The sequence below is a fragment of the Oreochromis aureus genome, linkage group 3 (genome assembly GCF_013358895.1).
Source record: "Oreochromis aureus strain Israel breed Guangdong linkage group 3, ZZ_aureus, whole genome shotgun sequence".
NCBI classification, from domain to species: domain Eukaryota; kingdom Metazoa; phylum Chordata; class Actinopteri; order Cichliformes; family Cichlidae; genus Oreochromis; species Oreochromis aureus.
This window is the reverse complement of record NC_052944.1, coordinates 67,825,343-67,848,957: the sequence shown is the minus strand read 5'-3', so window position 1 is coordinate 67,848,957 and position 23,615 is coordinate 67,825,343. Positions and strand designations below refer to the sequence as shown.

The window sequence follows — 23,615 nt, the reverse complement described above, 5'->3', positions numbered from 1 at the left end:
TTTTTTTTTTAAATTATTTGAATATATATGAGTGCTTGTATATAAATACACAAAAAATACACATATGCTTTCAATTGTGTAATTTAAGTGATCTAGGTAGCTCTGTTTTGGAAGTTCAGTTAACGCTAGAAATGTGTTTTGGAGTTTGTATGTGCTTTGTCTCTAGGGACCACTGCATATATTTATATATAAACATATATAAATAAAAACCACTGTTTTTACATTAGTAATTCCATTTGTGCATAATTTTATATTATTGTTAATAATAAATTAATCAAAGCAACAAAACAACCTGAAGAGCCGGCTCTTTTTAGTGAGCCGAACCAAACTATTGATATGAACCCTCAACCTACTGCCATGGGAATGTGCAGACAGCGGAGGTACAGCTGTACTCATAAATTTACATAACCTGGCAGAATTTGTGACTTTGGGAATTATGAGAGAAAATACAAAATCTTTTATTTCACATGTTTGACCTTTTTAAATCATAATGACATCAGAAAAAACCCAAATGACCCCAATCAAAAGCTTACATACCTTGGAAATTTTGGCATGATAACACACAAGTTGACACACACAGGTCTAAATGACTATTATGGTAACCATCCTTACCTGCCATCTGTTTGCTTGTTTGTGTGCGTTATCAAAAGTCAGTGAGGTTCTGGTCTTCAGACAGACCGCTGCATGTTTTTTTTGCACTGACATTGATGAAATCAGAGACAAAGAGACTGCAAAAGAACTATTAGGGAATTTGTAGAAGAAAGTTTAACTTTATAAAACAGTAAAAGGATATTTAAAGATATCCCACAAGTGAAAACATCAGTCAGCAATGAGGAAAGTGGAAAATTAGGAATTATGTAGAAACCAAGCCTCAGTCAAGTAGGCAAAAAACTTTTTAACCTCAGCTTCCAGAAAAATGTTTGGAATGAAAAGAACCCACAAATAACTTGAGCTGACATAGAGGACAAAAACTGATTGTGGCTGTGTTACGTCCCCACAAATGAGGTCTGGGGAACAGTAACAAACAGGTTCAGAACAGAATGAAAAGGAAACCAGACAGAAGTGTTTAGCATATAAGATGGTTTTCAAGATGCACAAAAAAAAGAGGCGCTTCAAAAAAAGAAAAAAAGAAAAAAAAAGAAGGGGGCTTCATGGCCAAGCCGCTAGAATAAACTTTTATTACATTAATGTCACAAAGCAGCTTGTTTACAAGATGCCAAACACCTCAGTGACGAGCACAACTGTGCAAACAAATATTATTCTATATATATATATATATTTTGTTTTGATTTGTTTGTCTGACTTTGGTAATCAATTTGTTACTAATGATGTGACATCACTGTTTTCTCTTTCTGCCAAACATACAAGGCAGCAGAGGGGAGACTGCATAGGTTTACTACCACAGTATAAAGATATGGATGTTATGTTAACTACTGACATGTACTCATGTTGCTGATGAAGCCTGCATCTTCACTCTCACTGGTGATAACATAAAACCTATAATATAAAAATGTGACACAGCAACATCAGGATGGCAACAAGCTCTTTTTGTCATTTTGACATGTTAAAAAAAACCTGTGAGCTGACAGAACAAACAAAACTTTATTTACAAAGTTCACACAAACAAAGACTCGTATTATGATAACATTAATGATAACCACCATCTGATAGAGAATAATCTCAGAGCTGATGCTCAGTGGTCACCTCGGCAATATCATCATAGTCCTCACAGAGTCTCTCATCAGCGTTAGTTTCTGTTGCCAAGAAGATGGTGGGGTCATTTCCTGTAACATGAGGTTATCAGACATATTTAAATGAGGCAAAAGTAATCGAGCTTAATAAATAATCAAGGATACTCAGAGAGTTACCTTTGGCGCTGTGTCGATATAAAGACACCATGAGGAGAGTGGAGATGAAGTATGGATAGATCACCACCAGGTGACAGACCAGTCTCAGCGTGGTGGAGTAAGAGGGCAAAGATATGGTTGGGGGCATGTTTGAAGAGGTGATGGGTGAGGTTGTGGTTGTAGGTCTACCTGCAGAGACTTCTGTTCAGTGAATATGTGGACAAAAGAAGGTGAAATGAGTGTGAAGCTCCTCACCTGTGACAGTGATCCAGCTGGATGGAGACTCTCCATGACCGCTGATGTCACACTTGTAGAGGCCTTCATCAGACCTGGAAACATGCTGGATGGTCATGTGACCTGTAGGCTGCTTCCTGATGAGGGAGCCATCTTTATAGAAAGCAGCTGGGAGGTTGGAGGGAGTGGTCTTTGTTTTACAGAGCAGAGTGACGTCATCTCCCTCCATCACAGGGAGGACAGGACTCTGCAGGATCACTGATCCACCTCAACACAGAGACAAACTACAGCATTTCATCCATTTACACACAGCTTCATCAACACTAACTCCACACACTCAGCTTACCAGTGACTGTCAGGTTAACCATGTTACTGATGGGACCCTCTCTGGACTCACACCAGTAAACTCCACTGTCTAAGGTGAAGATGTAGCTGATGTTACAGGAGGAACCAGCTCCTTCTCCCCACCCATCTGTTCCACACTGAGTCCTCTGTTGTTTGCTTGTGTTTCTCCTCAGAGTCCATCCAGCAGAGCTGTCGTCCTCCTCACAGCTCAGAGACACAAAGTCTCCTTCAAAGAACTGAGAGCTGCTGGGACTCACAGTCAGACGAGCTGTGAAGAGGACTTTTTGATATAATATGTACATAGAATAAATTATTTCCCTATACTTCCTTTATACTTATGAGTAATAAATATTCATCAGGCTGTAGTGATCATTTTCTGTATGATTGTCATGTCATGCCAGAAGAAAGGTTAAAAAAGGGGCACTTAGCGGGGTTTAGGTTATGTCAGGTTTAAACTGTGACAGAAGAAGGTTACTGACCTTGGTTTGTTGTGCAGCTCAGCAGTGAGATCAGAACTAAAGAGAAATGACACTCAGGTTGATTTGAGTTTGACATTTAAAAAAAAATGCAGTAAAAACAGAAAATCATCATCAGTGGAGAAAACAGACATCCTGGATTTGAATCCACTCAGGAGAAAAGATAAAACAGTTTTCTCTTTAATGTCCCAAACAGAGACATCTGTGCTGGATTAGAGTGCTGCTAATCTGTTAATATCAGCAGTGACACAATGTAAAGAAGTACATTTACTCGAGTAGTTAATGGAAATTCTTCATACTTTATACTACATTCAAGTATTTCTTTGTTTTGCACCTTTCTAATCCAGCTCAGATGCATCTTGGATTCAAACATTGCACTGACCAGCAGATTTTTTTAAAGATTTAATTACTATATTTTGTTATATTATTATAGATCAACTTACTGAATAGTATTTTATTTATTATAACAATTTTATGTGAATTTGACATAGAGACAGAAGACAAACATGGAGGCGAGACTGAAGGAACAGAATACGAGCATAAAAGGCTCGTCATCAAACATCAAGGAACTTTTAGTTAACAAGAAATTCAGAAGCACCAGAAAAGCAAAACTAACATCATGAACAAAGACTATGGAGCACAAACATAACATCTATCTTAAAACCAAAAAGGAAGCCACAAACCCAGGACACACAGAATGAACATAAACGAGCATCAGGACAGAAGAACTGAAGGCATGAAATGACAGCAAAAGGAACTCATATCAGGTAAACTGAAATAAAGACAAATGAACTATAAGAAATAATAACAAGCTAAATGTCGCTAGTGCAAAATACAGAACCAAAATACAAATACACAAAAAGTTGAGAAATTCAAACAGAGGAATTTTACTTTTTGGATAGTGAAATCTTTGTATTAATACCTTCTGATATTTATGAAAGTAGCTTCTTTTACATATATTTTTTAAAATTGCTGTTGAACACAAACCACATTAAACTTCATTAAATGTCATGCATCTGTATGAGAGATGTACACAAAAATGTAAATTAATGTATCCATGTCAATTTGCTGCACTGTATTAACTTATTATGAAATATTCTGATTTCCTGTTGACCCTCTTCCTTCTTTTTGGTGTCCTTGATAAAAACTCATCTACTGCCCTCCTATTCTAATCCAACCGGAATGCATGTTCCTGAAGAAACAACATATTGTCATATATAATCATTTCAGTTTACTTACTGAGCAGCCACAGCAGACATGTTTTCTTCATCCTCCTCTCTGTGATATCAGGTCAACGCTTTAAACAGTTCACAGTCAGTTAAAGTCAAACCCTGCTCCTCTTCCTCTGTGACAGGATGCCAGTGTTGTGGTTTTCAGTGGAAGGTTTCTATGTCTGACTGCAACAAAGAGAGAGAAAAAAAGCTTTAAAAATGGTCAAACTGACTAATGACTATAGACATGGGCCCCAGAAAAATTAGCAGACATTAAGGGGAACATTGGTGCCTTCACTGACAGACTTAAAAAGAAGCTATCGGCTGAAATCGGTCAGGAACCCCCCCCCCCCCAAAAAAAAAAAAAAAAAAAAAAAAAAGAAAAAACAAAAACATGTAGATAACAAAAGAATTATATTATAAGATCACCCGCATGGTGCCTTCACCAGCAGGATGGTGTATTTGTCATTATAGAGCAAAATATTCTTGTTTCAAAAATGATTAATTTAATTTTTATCTTAAACTTTGGTTGTGTTGCTGATTCATGGAAATAACTTGCATCTTCCTGTAGCTGACCGCAGTTCAGCTGAGAGGAAGTGAGCTGGAGATGGTACGAATGCTGTTTGACTGATTGCATCTCTCCGCTTTAACCACTGACTTGCTGTCATGGCTGAAAGGCTTCATGCAGGTTGACCACCACTGACTTCCTGAAAACACTACCCCCCAAAAAACTGTGAGCCACCATAAAGTCACAAAACTCACTCTTACCATCACAGATGCCCATAATGCACTGAGCATTATCAACACTCACAAAGCTGTTGGCCCTGACAGCATTCCTGAATGTGTGCTTCGAGGATGTGCTGAGCAACTTGCAGAAGTCTTTACCGATATCTTTAACCTGTTAACCACCGTGTGTCCTCCACAGTGTTGGGCAAGTTACTTTGAAAGAGTAATTCAATTATAGTTACTAGTTACTTATTCAAAAAAGTGACTGAGTAAGTAACTGAGTTACAATATTCTAAAAGTAATTAATTTTTTGAAATGTAACTATTGCGTTACTTTAAAAAAAAACATTTTACCCTCTGGGGTCCAGGGTATAATTGGCCATTTTTACTACTACACAAGACACAACACATTAACTACACAATCCAAACATGCTAAACATCACAAATCTCTCACATCTCAAAACTCGCTCTCTCTCTTTTTCTGCTCTCTCTCTCTCTCTCTCTCTCGCCGTCAATCCTAAAACTTCCCCGGTTTTTTTGGGGGGGGGGTGCGTCTCATAAGCAGAGAGTGCTTGCTGCGTTGTCTTTAGACAGTAAATGTGACGAAACTATTAAGGAAAAGACGCTGCATATATATTATTTATCATGACTTCCAGGTTACTTACAGCTACTTCCGTGAAACTGATATAAGGTGCAGTAAGCTGAACACAGCTTCAACCGTCTGTTTGTTGAAAAATAGTAACGGACCACATTTTCTTGTTAGTAACTGTAACGGCGTTGTAACAATAGGAATAGTAATTAGTTAGATTACTCGTTACTGAAAAAAGTAACGCCGTTAGTAACGCCGTTACTTGTAACGCCGTTATTCCCATCACTGGTCCGCCAGTGCTCGTGGTTGCGTCGTTAACGTTCGTTCACCCTGCTATGTGTTTCCCAGTGTCTTCCCATATTCTTAGAATTCTCCAAGTATAATTTTAATATTTTGTGTTACTTCCGAGCCTGCAATAAAACAATGTTTTTAAGTTCACATTTTGGCTCTTTGGGTTCTCTTCCCCTGCCTGCACACAGTCGTTCCATGACAGAACAGCATGACCACAAGCGCTGGAGGACACAAACTATAAATACACAGGCAGGAACATGACAGCACAAGGAATCGGTGGCAACACAGCTGGAACTAATTGGGCAAGAAAGAACTAAAACAGAATATACTAACATGAGACAAGACCTTCAAAGTAAAACAGGAAATTCAGACTGAACTCAGAAGCACAATGCTAACACAAAAGCAAAGCCCAAGAACTAACAAAGACACATCAAGAAATCAAAGGTTAATGACACAAAACAGAAAACACTGGGTCACCGACCCAGGACGTGACACTCCTAGGAAACTATTCAAATGAACAAACAGAAAAAGATTATAGTGTTTAAGTTATAATACATTAGAAATAAAATACTTTAGCATAACTAATCTGCCATCACATTCTTAAGCAAATTCATGTTGGTTTGCTTTATAAACTGTATGAATTCTCCTTCAGCTCATCACATTTTCCTTTGAGGCTCCATGAAATGTGATGAGATTTTATATCTCAAATATTTTTTTTATCTGACTATTCAACTGTGACCCAAATTTTTGATACCATTAATCTATCTATTGGCAGATTAGCTCATGCTGTGCTTTATTTGCGTTTGAAGCCTGATAAGTTTATCTAGTTTGAGTTTTTCAGTTTATTATATAAGTGATAATCACTGCACAGGGTCAAAGACACAGAGACAAACTACACCACTGAGGAGTTAAAAACCCTCACTCAGCAGATCTTTAGACAGCAAGTGGTAAAAACAGAGTTGTAAATGAGGCTTCATGTTAGTTATCAGCAGTGTTGGGTAAGTTACTTTAAATTAGTAACTTAGTTACATTACTAGTTACTTCTCTAAAAAAGTAACTCAGTTACTTCAAGTTACTCGTTACTTTCAAAGTAACTAGTTACTAGGGAAAGTAACTTTGGTTTTACTCAGAATTCTCTTGTTAATGTGTTGCTTCCGTAACTGGATACCCAGCAAGATTGCCAGTCTTCTAGCTTGCTTACTTGCCACAAGTGCACTGTGCCACCTACCAATAGAAAGGAAAAAATAATGTGCACATTTCCACAAGAGAAATCCCACGCCTGGACCGTCGTTGACCGCCGCCATGATTCCAGCCTGCTTTTTACATCCAAGACAAAAACTGCAGTCGTGGTGCTCTTGATTGTACTCAGAACTTGGAAATTCTGCCTTCTGAATAGGAAGATGTAGGTAACACCAGACTGCAGATGAGCTGCATCCAGGGCTGGACTGGGACAAAAAAATTGTCTCGGGCATTTTGACTAGAGACCGGCCCACCATTATAGGAAAAATCATAAAGCCTTTGAATGAAAATAAACACTGTTGTGACAGTGATGTACACTGTTCTGATGGTATATATGTATCAATCTATCAATTGTTTGTTGTAAGACTCAGATAATTATTTTTTTAAAAGCGAGACATTTTAAATGAGAATAATAAAGAAAAGTATTTCTTTGTGCCCCCCTTTCCCTGTTAATGCCCTACCTGGCCCCCTGGCAACACTTTGCTAGACCCGCCCCTGCACAGTTACCAGCTGTCAGCTACGTAGAAAAGGATCCTGGTGTTATTTCTCTCTCAGAAACAGCTCATAACTTCCCTTCAACTCATTCATGTCACCTAAAAGGTAAACCTGTTTCTCCATCACCTGTTCAGCTCTGATGATTCAGTAAGGACATCTCCTGGTTTCATCTGCATGTTTCCCTCTCACCAGATAACCAAACCGATATCATGGCCAGCAGCTTTACAGCTGTGGCTCCAGCAAACATCAGCTGATACTAGAAATTAATATTAAATAAACTCTAACAAGCACGGTGGCACGGTGGTTAGCACTGTTGCCGCACAGCAAGAAGGTCCTGAGTTCAATTCCACCATCAGGCCGGGGTCTTTCTGTGTGGAGTTTGCATGTTCTCCCCGTGTTTGCGTGGGTTCCCTCCGGGTACTCCGGCTTCCTCCCACCGTCCAAAGACATGCAGCTTGAGGGGATAGGTTAATTGGATAATCCAAATTGTCACTAGGTGTGAATGTGAGCGTGAATGGTTGTCTGTCCCTGTGTGTTGGCCCTGCGACAGACTGGCGACCTGTCCAGGGTGTACCCCGCCTCCCGCCCTATGACAGCTGGGATAGGCTCCAGCGCCCCCCGCGACCCTGAAAAGGATAAACGGAAGCGGATGGATGGATGGATGGAAATTCTAACAACAGCTGATCAAGCTTAAACGTGCTGCTGTTGTTTAACGCGACATCCGCTGGTTTCCTCTTTCTGGCGCAAGGTGGGCGATAAATAAACAAGAGAGAAAAGCCGATCAGCTGATCATTGATCAGTTTCGTGATTGAAGTAGAAACAGGAGAGAATGAGAGAAGAAGAGGCAGCTGTGCAGCTTCAGCTTTGTGTCTTTTTCATTGTAGCTGAAGTCTGGGACAAACTGTGTTCCTTTTCACCTCAGTACGATATATAATATTTTCTCTGAATACGAGACGATTCTGTTTTTTACGGGACGGTTGGCAACTCTAATAATTAACGTATGAACAAAATAAAGTTCAACATCAGTAACATAGCACCCACCCAGCTGTATAGAAACTCCGTCATGCTAGCTAGCACGCAGTACGAAAATGTCAGCATACCGAAAATAAACTCCACCTAAACTTGGTTTATATCTGACTCAGATAGACTGCAGGTCATAACTTCTTACCTGAAGTTCAGTTCACCTGACGCTCGGACCGGCGGCCGCTTCGGGTCTCTCCTCTTGCCTCCCTTTTCCTTCATCCACCTGCTGGCCTCCACCACTTGCTAATGTTATTGAATCTGTGGAAGCTCCGCGATATCCACCACACGAAGTAACGAGTAACGAGCCTATCTAAATCCCAGTAACGAGTAACGCGTTCCTGGTTTTGGCATAATAACTAGTTACCATGCTCGTTACCACAATAATAACGTAGTTACTGTAACGTGTTACTTAATAACGCGTTAGTCCCAACACTGGTTATCAGATAAACAATGCCCTTCCTGTAAATCACAGGTATCTCAAGCTTATAGTAAATCTCAACATTAACCTTCTTTAACTTGTTAAGATCTGTGGGATGTGCAGGCCATGTGTTTGTGTTTGAGGACTCAAATGTGGATGTGCAGAGACACAGTGTGTTTCACAAAAAGCAAATTATTTATTAGGCTGATGGCAAACATGCAACGAGATGAGACAAAGGAAGCAAAACTAAAAGCAAAGCACAATGAACACAAACTTTTAAAGTAGAGGCAGAAAAGTAAAGGAAAATAATAAAAGCACACCTCTGGTTTAGCCGCAGGCGAGTGTCAGCAAAGGCAACGGGACAGATCTGGTTGCTTGGTCAAAATCTGCTGGCAGGGGTAAAGATGCCCTGGACGTGAAGTTGGAGGAGATGGAGATGAAGATGCACAGGCGGAGGGACTCAGAACTAGATGGTTCCAAACTCCTGGACTTAGGCTTATTTAGGGTCCTGAGGCTCAGGTGGTTCGAGCAGCACTGAAGGCTCTGGAGATGATTTGAGGGATGCTTGAAGCTAAGGCAGCTGGGGTAGCACTGGCTGGTCAGTGCTCACAGCTGACTCCTGGCAGATTGGGCTGTGCTGCAGGACACCCAGACCTCCATGAAAGCTGAATGAAGCTGTGGTTGGGATCCAGCAGGCCTCACCACAGAAAAAGATTCAGGTGGAGAAGCATGGTGGGCCCACCCTGAGAGCAAGGATTGGTGCATGGTACTCAGTATGCGGGAAGGCTCCGTCTGGATCACTAGTCTCTGGGGATGCAGGCAGTAAAACACAATGGTCATTTGGAAGGCCTGCATACACGCACAATAACAGTTTTTGGGTTGGTTTACAAAGGTGCAGAACAAAGTGACTCAGAAACATTATTAACTGTTTCTGTTCATAAAAACAGAAAATGCAGACTGGGCAGACTGAGAAACTCTGACCGATACACATGGTAGATGATTTCAGAACAAAGAATACAAACAGCCACAGATATGCTTGGCTCATGCAAACACACTAGTTTTTGATTCGTTGATTTATTTTATTTCATTGGTTTTGATAACTGGAAATAAAACTGAAGAAAATGGTTCGGATGGAAATTGACGGATGTGCCTAAGGAGCCAGGGACCACACACGGTAAGCAGAAACTTACTGTAGATAGGATGATTGAGTATAAATCTGCAGCAGTGTGTGTAAATACACAGGCACATCATGAGCACACTGCTAGTGTTTCTGTGTGTATTCAAGAAGGTGTTACGCTATATGCGAGAAACTTGATTATTGATAAAACTGTCACAAGTTTATTTTTATAAAATTTGTAACAGCTTTACGGGATCAAATGAGGAGACATTGGATTCATTCAGAGAGTGCCATTGTTGCACCCAGAAAACATGGTAGGGTTTTCCATAACAAACAGGTCTTTCATAAAGAGAATTGTGCAGAAATCCATGTGCTTACCTTTTTTTTTAGTAAAAGAAAAAAGACATTTAAAATAAAACAGTGAAAAAGTCTTACATGAGTGTGTACTCTTAGATAAAATTATGGCACATATACTTCAGGAGAAAACATTTTAGACTCTTGCTGTTATTATGCAATCATAAAAAAAGGAAGTCCCTGCTGCTTCGTTTACGAGTTTCAGGCATGTTTATGTGTCTTTGCGATACACTTGCACAGCCCTCCTCACCGCTGTCTACTGTCTCACTGACTAACTGTGAGGACAGACAGATGCTCCACTTGACTGTCGCGTCTCTCTCACCCTCTGTTTTTCATACAATGATATTTTCCTATATCCGGTAGCGGTTTTAGATACGGGCGACATGGGCGGTTGCCCGGGGCGGCATCACGGGCATCAGCAAAAAAAATAAATACATTTTTAAAAAAGCGCATATTGGGGATGGCATAGGCACAGATCGGTTTTCTATCGCCCATTTGCTGGGAGTAAGGGCGCCCTCCGTTTGCGAGGTGCGCCTGCTGCTTGCGGCACAGGGAGGAGAGGGCGGGGCGGCGGGGGATTCTCTGGCTGGCTGGAGCAGCATCTAATAACCAACTCGCAAAATAAAACAAAATAAAAACAAACCAACAAACACGAAAACAGCAGACATTATGATACAGACTTATGATTTGCACCGATGTTTTTCTATACACGAAAAGTGAGCGCGAGAGCCCTCGGTGCGCCTGCTCGCTAGTAAAATAATAAATTAAAGTTTATTGTCATCTCCGCTACATACAGTCCAGTACATAGAGAGATGAGACGACGAGGCTCCAGTTACAGCAGTGCAAGTAAACAAACAATAAATATTTAAGAGTGAAAACATTAATATACACTTTAGGACTCGGGGTAAAGGGATCAATAACAATTTAAAATTTACATTTTATATTTGGTTGATTTAAAGTCTCACACACAATCCGTTTCTAAAGTTTAAAAAAAAGAGAAGAAAGAGGAGTGTAGCGACTTCCACAGTCGCTAGAGGCCGGGGACTGAGCCTGCCTATTTGCCTGACGCGCTGTCAACTTTACGCAATAATGCGAGAGGTGGAATTGCTTGCTTGTATATTAAAGTGCTTGAAAAGTTTACAGAGCAATGTGATCAGCTTGCGATTCAGACTCCTTAAACATCACAGGCTCTAATGCAACAAGGGGAAACTCGTTGTGCTGCGTTCAACAAAAACTACAGCTACCCAGCCCTGCTCTCTGTCAAAATCAAACCAGTGAAAGACAGACTGACAACGTCCTCTTAATGTCGCCACTAGCACACACGTGACTCCCGTTACACATCACCATAGCAACCAAACAAATGAAAACTCAGTGATCATCAAAATTCAATACATTTAATTATGGCTCCTACAAGGAGAAATGAGCAAAAGACACAGGTGAGCAGATGTGTCACTGGATAATGGCAGGTCATGTATCCTAAACCATTAAGAATCAGAATACTTTATTAATCCCTAAGGGAATTATGTGGGTTACAGTTGCTCCAAGAAGAAATGGTAAAAATAGTAACAGTAACAGACTAAACTCCAAACAATATATACAATAATATAATATTAATTAGTCAGTGTCAATTGTTGATTTTTCCTGTTCTCATTGTATGACGAATTATGATGTCAGTTTAGTAGCCATTTCCATACTATGCATACTGGGGGGGCGCCAGAGGGAGTGTTCGCCCAGGGCGCCAAACAGGCTAGGACCACCACTGCCTATATCCTTGCATTTGATTGGCCACAGTATGGAGGGATTGGAGCATAGCTGAGTCACTGTGTGAGAGCTGAGCAGCGAAAGGAAATTAAGTGAGGAGCCGGCTCTCGCTCAATGGGAGTCGACTCTTCTGATTCACTACAAAGCACTCTCTAAGCACGGCTCTTAGAGCTGATGCTTTCGCGCATGACACATTATTGAACGTTATGTTGTGTTTAATCTGATCGATCTGAGACAGCAAGACCAAGACAGCGAGACCAAGACAACACCAAGACCACGTAAAAGTGGTCTTGAGACCGGTCTCGAGACTTCCAACCCTACTGTAACCTACTGTAACCTGTAATATTCTAACATAAAAAACTTTTATTAAAGCAATGCTTTTGCACAATGCGTGTTACTAATTCACCGTATTCATATTATTGTTTTAACAGCTGTCCTGCCCTGCACAGGCCCATTCAGGAAGTTTGTTCTTGATTTTAAACCAAATCCTATCAAAGTGTACATTACAGTCAGCATGGAGACTGTGTGTGCTGTCTGCACCCTTCGATGTCAGGTCAAACATCTAGTACCAAAATAATAAACTTAGTCAGGAATGTCATTTGTAGATTCAACTTATTAAAACCAAATTTAAAAGAAAACACAAAAAAGATCCTCTGGAGAAAATCTGAAGTCTTTGAAACAGTTTATTGAGCTTCTATTTAAAGAAAACAAAAGGATAGTAAATTAATAGTAAATTAATAATAATTTACTACAGGACGGTCTGTATATTCAACCCTACCTCTGGCGCCGGTGCCCACCTCTCAATTTTAAATCCATGTAGACATTGAGGGTTCTCGGGAGGGGCCGTGCTAACACCTGCTGCTCTCTGGCAGCAGCACCATGCCCTCCCTTGTTTTAAATGCACTTTAGAACAACACGCAGCAACACTACACATGAGCGGGAGGAGGGAGGTATGGGGTCTTCACACACCCCCGTTCTCTACTAGCCATCGGGGCGGGGGGCTGGGAGGAGGTGTTGGCTGTCCGATTGGCCTCCCTGCTGCTGCGGAGCCTGGGGCGGTCTGCTTGCCTCCACCCCGGGGGAAAGGGTCACATCTCTTGGGTCTGGGTGCCGTTTCGCCCTCTGGGGGCGAGGGTACCTGGACCTGGGGCATAGAGTATGTTTGGGGAGTATGATTGTGTGTACATGTCTATGTATGTCTATTCCTACGTTGGGTGAGTGCTGAGTGTTTGTATATGTGTGCATGAGGGTGGGAAAGCATGTTTATGTCTGTGTGTGCCTGTTTGTCTGTGTCTATATGTCAGGTCGGGTCTTAGACTCCACCTCCCTGGGTACTCCCAGGCCCTCCAAGTGTGGAGGCCTATCTCCCCTCACCACACTCCCTGCTGGTAACTGATGCCCTCAGGGTTTGGTGCATTGGTGGTTCTTGGTGTCCGGGGCTGGGCGCTCAGGTATGCACCAGCTCACTCCCGGTGGCTACTTGGCGGGGCCCGATGCCTGTCGCTCGGTCAGGCCTCTTCTGGGGCAAAGGGGGCCCTCGGGCCTCCGGCCTCGGGGCCTGCAACTCGGTTCACTCTGGCACAGCTGGCTGCCGGCAGAGCCGGGCGGGCACGCCGGTGCAGCCCCTCTGGCTTCTGCTCCATGGCTACTGGGTGACCCCTCGTCTGGGGATCTCCTCAGCCCTTCCCAGGAAGGTGGCACGGATGCCCCTCCGGTGGTCCTCCTTGGGCTCTCGCACTCTGGGGCCTCTGGATGTCTGGAGCCTGGATCTCCTCCATGCCTGCTTCATGCCCTGGGGGACGGGGCTATGGGCCTCCACACCCTCTAACAGACCGTTACATGGGGAAACCTTTTTTGTATACAAGCGCGTTGATCCACACAGGTGTGCACACGGGTGTTCACTGTTCGTGAGACATAAACTACACCTTTCTTAGCTGCTACTTCAAAGCACATTGTGCGCTGTCTGTCCTGCGTGCTGCACAACAACTTTCAATATTTAGTATTTACTGCTGTTCACACTTAGCTAGATTAACGTGATGGTGTTGTGTTTAGTATGTTGCTTTGTTTTTGTTTGGGGGTTTTTTTTGCTTGTCTTCTTCTTTTTCTCTCAACAGGTGATCCAGGAGATTTTTTTCTCTCTTTGTCTTTGTAAGTGCCCTTTCTCACTGTCCCTTTTCCTTCTGTTTTTCTTTTCCTTCCTCTCTTTCTTTCTCCCTTTCCTATCCCCAGTCATGTCTGTCCCATCTGTAACAACTGAAAATAAAATAAATAATAACAACAAAGTTTGATCAAATGGACCAATACGGCAAGGCCATGATGATCCATTTGGCAAAATAAATCCATTTGGTATCCTTGTTGGTCTTCAGACAACAATTCTGACGGCTAAAGAACCAAATGGGACAGACAGAAAAAAAAAAAAAAGAAAAAGAAAACAAAAGGATAGTAAATTAATAGTAAATTAATAATAGGATAATAAATTAGGATGGTAAATTAACCCCAGGGTGTAGAACCTTAAGCACATGCACCAAGTGCAGAAAACTAGATAAAGATCAAAGAAAGAGTAACTGAGTAGTTTTACGCTTTACTTTACTTACAGACACTTTAAGCTGAATTCATCTGAGCTTAAACTTAAGTCTCTGACAAACCAGCGGCCTCAGTTTTAGTCAGTTTTAGAGGTTCAGTTTTTAAATGGTAAATGGATTCTTATATAGCTTTTCTACTCTCCTGGAGTACTCAAAGCGCTGTATACAACATGCCTCATTCACCCATTCACACAAGCACTTCTAAACACAAGTGCAAACTAAACTACATTCACACACATTCATACTCCGATGAATGCATCGAAGGGCAACTTGGGGTTTTGCCCAGGGATATTTGGCATGCAGACTGGGGAAGCCAAGGATCGAACCACCAACCTTCTGGTTAGTAGCTGATCTGCTCTACCACCAGAGTCACAGCCACCCCAAGCTGCAACCCCGAAATGATGCAAGTTTTGTAACCACAGTTTCTACAATCGCTCATCATCAAGTCTTCTCTCTCTGCCAGTCTCATCTTCCTCTCAGTGAGTCATTAAGAGGGTCTACAATGAAGTTAGAGCAACTACTGTGTGTTCTAAGTTTTGCTTACTCCTTACATGTGGCCAGCGAGGTGGATCTGTGCCTGAATCAAACCTTATTTAAAGTAGAAACAGGTTTCATAAATAGTTTCATGACACCAAAAATAGAATTCAACTTCCTCTGTCAACTGAAGAGTAGGTGAACTGAACTTTCAACTACAACCTTCGTCTCTTTTGGTCTTGCAGTTTTTAAAACCTGTAGGTAAAGATGTGAATTTTCAGATTTAGTATCAAAAGTTTTTGGACAGAGTTTGAAGTTAGCAAAACGTTAGCTTCTACTTTGCACAGAATTACCATCAAAGAATAAAAATGTGATCTCTATTTGTACATATTTTTTATCCTCTATACTAAGTGTGGCAGTGTGTGAGTCAAGGAAGTTGGCAATATAAAGAGTGTATATATATTAAACACACACTTCAAAATTCTATTGATAGGGTTTTACTTACTACTGACACTCACTTTATGATGCTTGTGATATAAAATGTTCATTAAAATAGACTGTATGGAAAAAAACCACATGCAAGGAGGTATGTTATAAATAATCAATCAATGGTACAGTGTAACAAAGAAAACCATTTTAAAAATACAAGGCAATGCACTGTAATTTACAGTCACCAATACATGGTACATAATGAACAGCAAATAGTAATCCAACAGCTGACATACAGTAAAAAAACTACTACCACTACACTACCACAATGTGTGTATATATATATTTATATATATATATATACACACACATATATAGACTGAACTTAGTTCAACAGTCATCGTTTCTGTAGCAGAACTTTGGAACCAGGAAAGACTGCAAATCCGGGATAAAGAGGATCAGTGAATCTGGTTTTGAATGTGTGGAGGTGGATCAGAGTGTCAGAGGAAACACTGAAAAAGGACAGAATGCCAGCAGCATAATCCACATACACTGCTACTCTGGTAAATCTGTTGTGGGAGACGATGGGTGTTTCTGTGTTATCGTGCCTCGCAATCACAGAGGGTGAACCTGTTTTTACTACAAGTGCCCAGGACTGAGAATTTGATCCAAACTCATTGTTACCAGTTATTCCTTTCCTACTGATTCCACTGTAACTGACTGCTATGTAAACATCTCCACTACACTCGACCTCCCAGTAATGTCGATCAGTCAGACCGTTTATACACAGCAGCTGAGGAGAATGAAATCCGCGTCTGTGGAAATGATGTAGGTTATGTCCCCCCACATAGGTCACAGTCTTGTTTCCGTTAGTGAGTTGGAGTTTCCTGCTCACTGTTTTTGTGTCGACTGTGAGTTCACAGGAATCTGTTGAAGAAAACAAACACAATGCTGCTGCAGTTATTGATCCATCACCTGTTCACCAATTGACACTAGGATGATGACTCCTGATATCAGAGATGTGAATTAGTGATGTTGGTTGAATATGTTCTGCTTTGTTTCCACTAATCAAATTAAAAACAGACTTACGCCTCTTGATCTCTGATGTAAGATCTTTGTCTTCCACACTTCCCACTCTGAAAGGAGAAGGGGGGTCAGACAAGCATTCTCTGTTAGCATGTTACCATGGACATCACACTTATCTTGTCGTAGACTGATAAGGGAACAGTCTAACATTTTGATAAACCAACATGATTATAGCATCTCTAATGTCTTATCCTGCAATTGTCTGGTTTTATTACCGTTTGAAGCAGATTAAAAGAAGAGCTTATTTTTCCTCTTATGAAGCTAGGCTAACAGATTCCAGTCTTTGTGCTAAGCTATGCTAAATACTAATATATTCCTTTGGTCAGAGGGTAATCAATCATTTCATACCTGAGATAACCCAGTTCTTTGCTTGGATCCATAGTCTCTAAATAAACAAGCACAATATACATAAATCAGAATTAGTTTTGGGGTATGTTTACATTTATCACATAATTGAACGGTTTGGAAATGAGAAAACATACAAAGGAAGTCAAAGGAGTTGGTCCTCATACTATATCAGCTGTGTGAAAACAGCAGAAAAAAAACAAAAAGCAAACTAAAAATCCATAAACATGGATGAAAAGGTGTCTTTCAGGTTTAGGTAATTTTTTTAATGTGTTATTATTTAGAATAGGGTCATGGTCCTTGGTTATTATAGTGCACAAATGTTAAAATGTCTTTTAAAGCTGTATCTTCTTGGTTGCTACTGTGACACCTGAAGAATCTGGAGAAAATATGCACTTTTGAGGCTTGAGACTTTTGAGAATACTTCCTCATGAAAGATAATACTTAAATATGCATTTTTTGTAATGTGAATATTTATGTCCATGAACACAAAAACAAAATATTGATTGAAAACAAATCTGTCTCATGTTTTGTTTGCAGAGTGTCTAAACCAGCCAGCATATGAAATATGAAACATCAGAGAAACTTACAACAGGGATATTGCGTTTTGGTTCTCCTCAGATTCAAGACTTGTGAGCTGGAGGACTCCTCTTCGCCTGAGCTGGAAACAGCTGCTTACTGACTGGCTGACTGACGCTGTCCACGTATTTATAGCTTTAGATGCCGGATGTTTTGCTTTAGTGGTGTCAGTTGTTTGGAATCTGGAATGTCATGTTGATCAGAACAAATTTAATCTCATTGTTCTTTGTTTTCTATTATACTGAAAAACATTGTCAGTAACAACGTTAACAAAAAACCTGAATGAACAGAGGAATGAAGCCAGAGTTATCATAAATAAAAATTTTCATATAAAACTCCTTTGAGATTTCAACATATGTTGAGCCTGGCTGCTCGCAGACTCCTTGTGGTGCCGCCTTGAGCACTTCCTCTGGACCAGGACTCAGGTGCCACGGAAAGTTAAACTTAAAGCACAGTTTTATTGCTGGGAAAACTCTTCAAATGAAAAAAACATCACAGAATAAACCAAAATGAAACTAAACACTAAACTGGACGCTGGAACCTAAAACTAGGAGACTCGAGGGAACAAAACAAGCAGCTAGAATTTCAGAAGGACATAAGGGAGAAACACAGCATGGAGAGGGTACAACACAACACAACGCAAGGAAAACACAGGGCTTAAATTAACAAAGAAATGAGACACGAGAAGAGAGCAAAGCTGGGAGTAATCAAACATAATGCAACCAAGGGGAAGCAAAAGAACAATGACATGACAAGGGACCATCAAAGAAAAACTGAAAGTATAACACTGAGACCTGGACTTAACCCAAAAAAAGGGAACACGGAGCACAGACACAGGAGTGACATAAGACACGACTAACTAAGGGAAGAAGATATTATCCATGAAGACTGAAATAAATCTACACTAAACACGAAGACACAAGAACAAATCCAAGAACTAGATTTTAAAGAGTAGAGAGGAACTTCAGAACTAGAAATACAAAGCAGAAACCAAAACCATGATGAAATCACAGCTCAGTAATAATAGTAATAATAATAATAACAATAATAAAAACAATAATAATAATAAAAAAAACTGGGTCACCGACACAGGACCGTGACATTTTCATGTGAGACTCATAGTCAAACTGTTGTTTGAGTTTGTCAGTACATTCTCAGGCTCCCGTGCAACCTGTTCTACTGTTTACACAGCAATTATGCAGACGGTTCTGGTTTCATTATAATGATATGAATTTTTGTGCATTGATTCTCTTTCAGTTTCACACACTTGTCGTGTATCCTTCAGACACCCAGTTTATCTGCAGTGCATGTGTGACACAAGGCGAAGCAGCCTCATTCCTCAGCTGAGACTCAAACAAGCTGTAATAAACTCTTTGTTCAGCAGTGCTTTATGGAACTGCTTCATCAACCTGTCATATCTAACATGATCACAGTGAATACTAATAGCGTAGGACTGGGCCTAAAATCTAACTGGGGGAGCCACAGAAAAGCAAGAAATGTGATCAGAAAAAAATTTGTATAATATTGGTCCATTAATATTGATAATCTCTTGGAGGAATTAAAGACACATTTATATTTAAAAAAAATCATATAATGTAATACAGTTAAATTAATTATAACCAAGATATGGCCTGGAAAAACATGTTAATGTAAAAAATATATAAATGAAGCAAATATTCTAATCACCGCTGAGTTTTTCTGCCAATTACAACATGAACAGATTCGTGTCAATCTACAGCTGTGCACCACTGCACAAAGTCTGTTCATAGCAGCCTATAAAACACATGAGGGGCGGAGTCTTGCTGTGTGTGTTGAATATGTGTTTCTTGCGTATATATTGTCCTTCTGTCTATCTTGGACGCAAGTATTGCTACTTGATCTATAAAAAAGACTTTAGATCAGGGGACATCTCCTGACCCGGCTGGATTTCTTGGCTGCGCCTCAGATGAAGAGTGAAAAATCTGATTTCCTGTACAAGAGTAGGCTCTGGTAGTCGAGCAGATGGCCCAGGTACTGAAGATCTGCCCTAGATCATTTCCTCTGCGTCATTCTTCTTAACTCGCTTCCCACATTTCTCTCTACTGTCTGCCCTGTCCTATCCAATAAAGATAAAAGGTGTCATGTTCTGAAAAGTCTTCCTCTTCATCAGTTTCAAAATCCCCCCCCCCCTTCTAAAATCACTGGCTTTCTCTTATTTCCACAATGATGATCAATAACAGACACAGAAACAACCCTATTTGGTACTGTAGAAGAAGGCCAGAGTTAAGGGTCACAGCAACTGTACAATTTTAAGATGCAGGTAAGGCTCTGTAGAGACAGAAGGCCAGACATTCTTTATATATAAATATTCAGTTATGATAACTTCTGTTTATTCCAGATGAGCTGTGGCATCATTCCTATGTTCATTCAAGTGTTTTGTGAAATCAGTTTGTTAAGATTCCTTCATGAAAAATAGCAAAAAAGCCCAGATAAAATCAGTTTGTTCAACATAACCGACATATAGAACTGACATAATAAATAAAAACAACAACAGCTGTTTACACTGAGTCGGCAGGTGTTTCCAGTTCAAGTCAGCCATCTCTTTTTTCACACCACTCTCTGTAAACTCTAAAGTGACCAGTGAATGGAAAAGAGAAAGCAAAAAGAAAGAAATTTAAACCAAATTATTGAATCGGTTTTAGTTGTTTGTTTTTTACTTAGTCACTTCCAGCAAAACTCTCCTCCTCCTTCCTTTGTGTTTAGTTTTGGTATTATATGCAAAATAAATAAAGTTTGAACACATGATAATATGATTGTCTCCAATGTTTTGGTTCTTATTCACTTTGACAAATTGTTTAAATGAAAGAAAATGTAGAATTGTGTTTTAAAAGATCAATATCGTAAATTTATGATCTTAATTATGGGCATAGTCAAAATCTTTTGGATCATTAAATGTCAAGCACACACTGTGCTGAATAAAATCTGGTAAATCTGTTTTAAAATAATCTGCATTACATATTTGCTTTGCACACATAACCTGCTAGCTCACAAAACCCCAATGATCAAAACTGAGGCCACTGAGTCCAGCCTCAAAAGAAAGATTGAAGTGTCAGTGAGTAAAGCAGAGTGGAAGTACTCAGTTACCATCAGCAGCCTGAAAGCTTGGACTCTTAGTGTGTATGTTGGCACCTCCTCATGCAGACGCAGCAGCAGGGGCAGAAATTTATGAGTGAAAGTTCAAGTTAAATTTCTAAAGTCAAAACTGGTTATGAAGAAATCACACCGTTTTAAGAAAATAATATCAGAAGTCCAGTCTGACTCACATGTTTATGAGTTAGTAGTTGATGAAACAATAACACACCTCAGCTTCGTTTTCATGTTAAATTACTGAGTGAGACACTGAACAAATTTGGCATCAGCACCACTGCAATGTAATGTCCAAGTCCAAGGCGAAATTCATTTTAAAAAATCACATTTTTATTTTATAATTACATATAAACATACAATAATTAGCAGTAACGCACATTATATTCTTTATTTCATACAAGAAATACATCATAACGGTAACTTATTAATCATATTCATATGTTTATAGAATCAATAAAAAAACATTTACAAAAACAAGAAAGGACAACAAAATATAGTTACAGATTTCACCGCGATATCAGATATATTTTCTGGGGACCATTGGTGTATTAAAAAAATTCAGGACTAAACATTAATATTGATCTTTTAAAATCCTTAAAAGTCCACTGCTGAGTGAAGAGACTGTGTGGATGCTGTGACGGATTTAAATGTCCTATCAAAGGCTCCTTTATTTTTCTTTTAGTTTCTTAGTAACCAGACAGGAGAGCGGGGTTTTTGTCACAGCATATTGTGTAAAATGAAAATTTATAATTATACAGCTCAGCAAAAAAAAGAAAAAATGAAAAATTGGGTGAATTTTATGTTTTAGTTTTGTTAAATCCAAAAATGATTCCCTACATCACGTACAGGTTTTTTATTTGTTTGTTTGGTTGTTGTTGGTTTTTTTTTTTGCAAAACATGAGGAGTTTACATAAAAAAAAAAGAAGCAACAACAACAACAAAAGAAAAAAAAAGCCAGCCAGTGAGATTCCTTACTTTTCACTATGAACAAAATAAACCTGCTGAGACATGATCATCACCCCACCAAACCCACCGTACCCCAGCCCACTTCATGGATGCCTGGACGTTAAACTTAATTGTTACACCTGGTAAAGCAGCAACACTGATCATTTTTTTAAAGATGAAAGAATTTAGACAGTTTTTAACTCTCAGGGATGTCATGTATCCTTCAGCGGTGTGGCTTTGTAGTTTACCAAAGTCGTACTAAAACATTTTTTGACAGGCATTTGAGCACCGCGTATGCCACAAACTCGGTTCGAGGTCAGTAAGTACAACCAGAGTTCATAAATAAGGCGCACCAGTTGCCTTAAGGCGCTTGACATTTTGAGATTAAGATTCGCCAATAGTAAATAGAAAACCTCAACAATCTCATGACCCCCTATGAGCAGACACTTTGATGAAGTTAAAACACAGAGAGACAAACTGAAGCACTAAGCGGTTAAAACAATCAACCACTTTTATCTTTAAGGTGATCTTTAAATAAGAACAAATCTGACTTAAAACAGCCACAAATACAGTGTTACATCAGTTATTCTTTCTCTAAAACAAGTGATGTTAATATCAATTAAAAAGTGGTGTCAGATCGGCAGTACTGATCTTCTTGGACTAAAGTCTATAGCAAAGAAACTTTGCTACTTTCACTTTCACCTCCACAAATGTCCTTCAAATGTCCTTTTCACAGCCTGTGTTTTTCCAGAGAGGACAGAAAAAGAAAGTATCTGCAGAATCTTTTTCTTTTCAAAAACAAACTCATGATTCAAACTTTAAGAATCTGAAGAACGTCTCACTGCCTGAAGGCAGATTCTGAATGTTAAAAATGTAGATAAGCTTGTTTTTATTCAGCCATTTATTTATTTATTTACTTTTTCAGGAAGCTAAAGCTGGACCTTATGTTTACAGAATCCATTTTTAGCTCATTGATTTAATAAGAAGATTTAAGATTTCTAGTGTGGAGACCAAGCGGTGGACTCAGTCACATTTAAATATTCTTGTATATTTTAGTGGATCACAGCCTCTGTAGGTGAGCTGTTTCCTCAGGAGATCCCCAGAAATCTGTCTGAGTGAAAAAGAAAAAGTTGTATTTGTTTTTTAATCATTTTCTTTTCACTGCCTTGAATCATCCACAGATCCACACTTATATGGGTGATATGTATGATCCTTTATTTAAATGTCAGTGTAAGGCATGAATTCTGTTCCCATTTATTTCTTCCCCTTTGTTCTGTGATTGTTATGTGCACAGTTGTGTGTATTAACAGTTCTACTTTTAAAAAGTCCAACCCTCCCTAGAGAGAGAGCAAGATTCACTCAAGTCTGTTGGGTGGAAAGTTTCTACCCTTCTAGTTTCACTGATTTTACATCATCCAATGAAAGAATTCCACTCTGTGTGTCTCAGATGGATTAACAGAAGAAAACATGAGGGCTGTCAGCCTGGGGTGTGTCTTTACAGGAAATGTAAGGAGGAACAAAGAAATATTCATCTCTCTGACAGGCAATAATAATGTCTTTGTTTCACTGTCATACAGCTCAACACCTTATGGGTGAGTTTGTTTCTCACACGCACCTGAAGATGAAGGCACACAAAGTAATCACTGCAGCACCCTGCTGTCTCTAAAGCTGTACAAATGTGTAAAAAATGATGTCACTAAAGGTAAAAGCAACTGCTTCTGTGTCACTCTTACACAAAGGTACATGAGACGCTCCACTTCAGTTTAAAATGTCTTCAGTTATATTTAACTTTTACTCCATAATACTAAATAATTCTAAATGGATCTGAATAAAGATACTATTAACTGAAATTGTGGCTGGTGTAATGGAGAGGGGTCTTCTTATGAGGAAAACCAGAGTATTAATTTTAACATTTTATTAACTT

At 39.7% G+C, this 23,615-nt stretch overlaps 1 protein-coding gene across 1 annotated transcript; it reads right to left on the bottom strand.

The window, feature by feature from the left end:
• Positions 1 to 15,662: 15,662 nt before the first annotated feature.
• LOC116324517 (neoverrucotoxin subunit beta-like) lies at positions 15,663 to 17,725 on the bottom strand. Its single transcript, XM_039609416.1, has 4 exons — positions 17,632 to 17,725; positions 17,045 to 17,081; positions 16,700 to 16,746; positions 15,663 to 16,537 (listed from the first exon to the last, which is right to left on the bottom strand). The coding sequence occupies exons 2-4, from the start codon at positions 17,074 to 17,076 to the stop codon at positions 16,008 to 16,010; spliced, it is 609 nt and encodes a 202-aa protein (XP_039465350.1). The 5' UTR covers positions 17,077 to 17,081; positions 17,632 to 17,725; the 3' UTR covers positions 15,663 to 16,007.
• Positions 17,726 to 23,615: the final 5,890 nt, after the last annotated feature.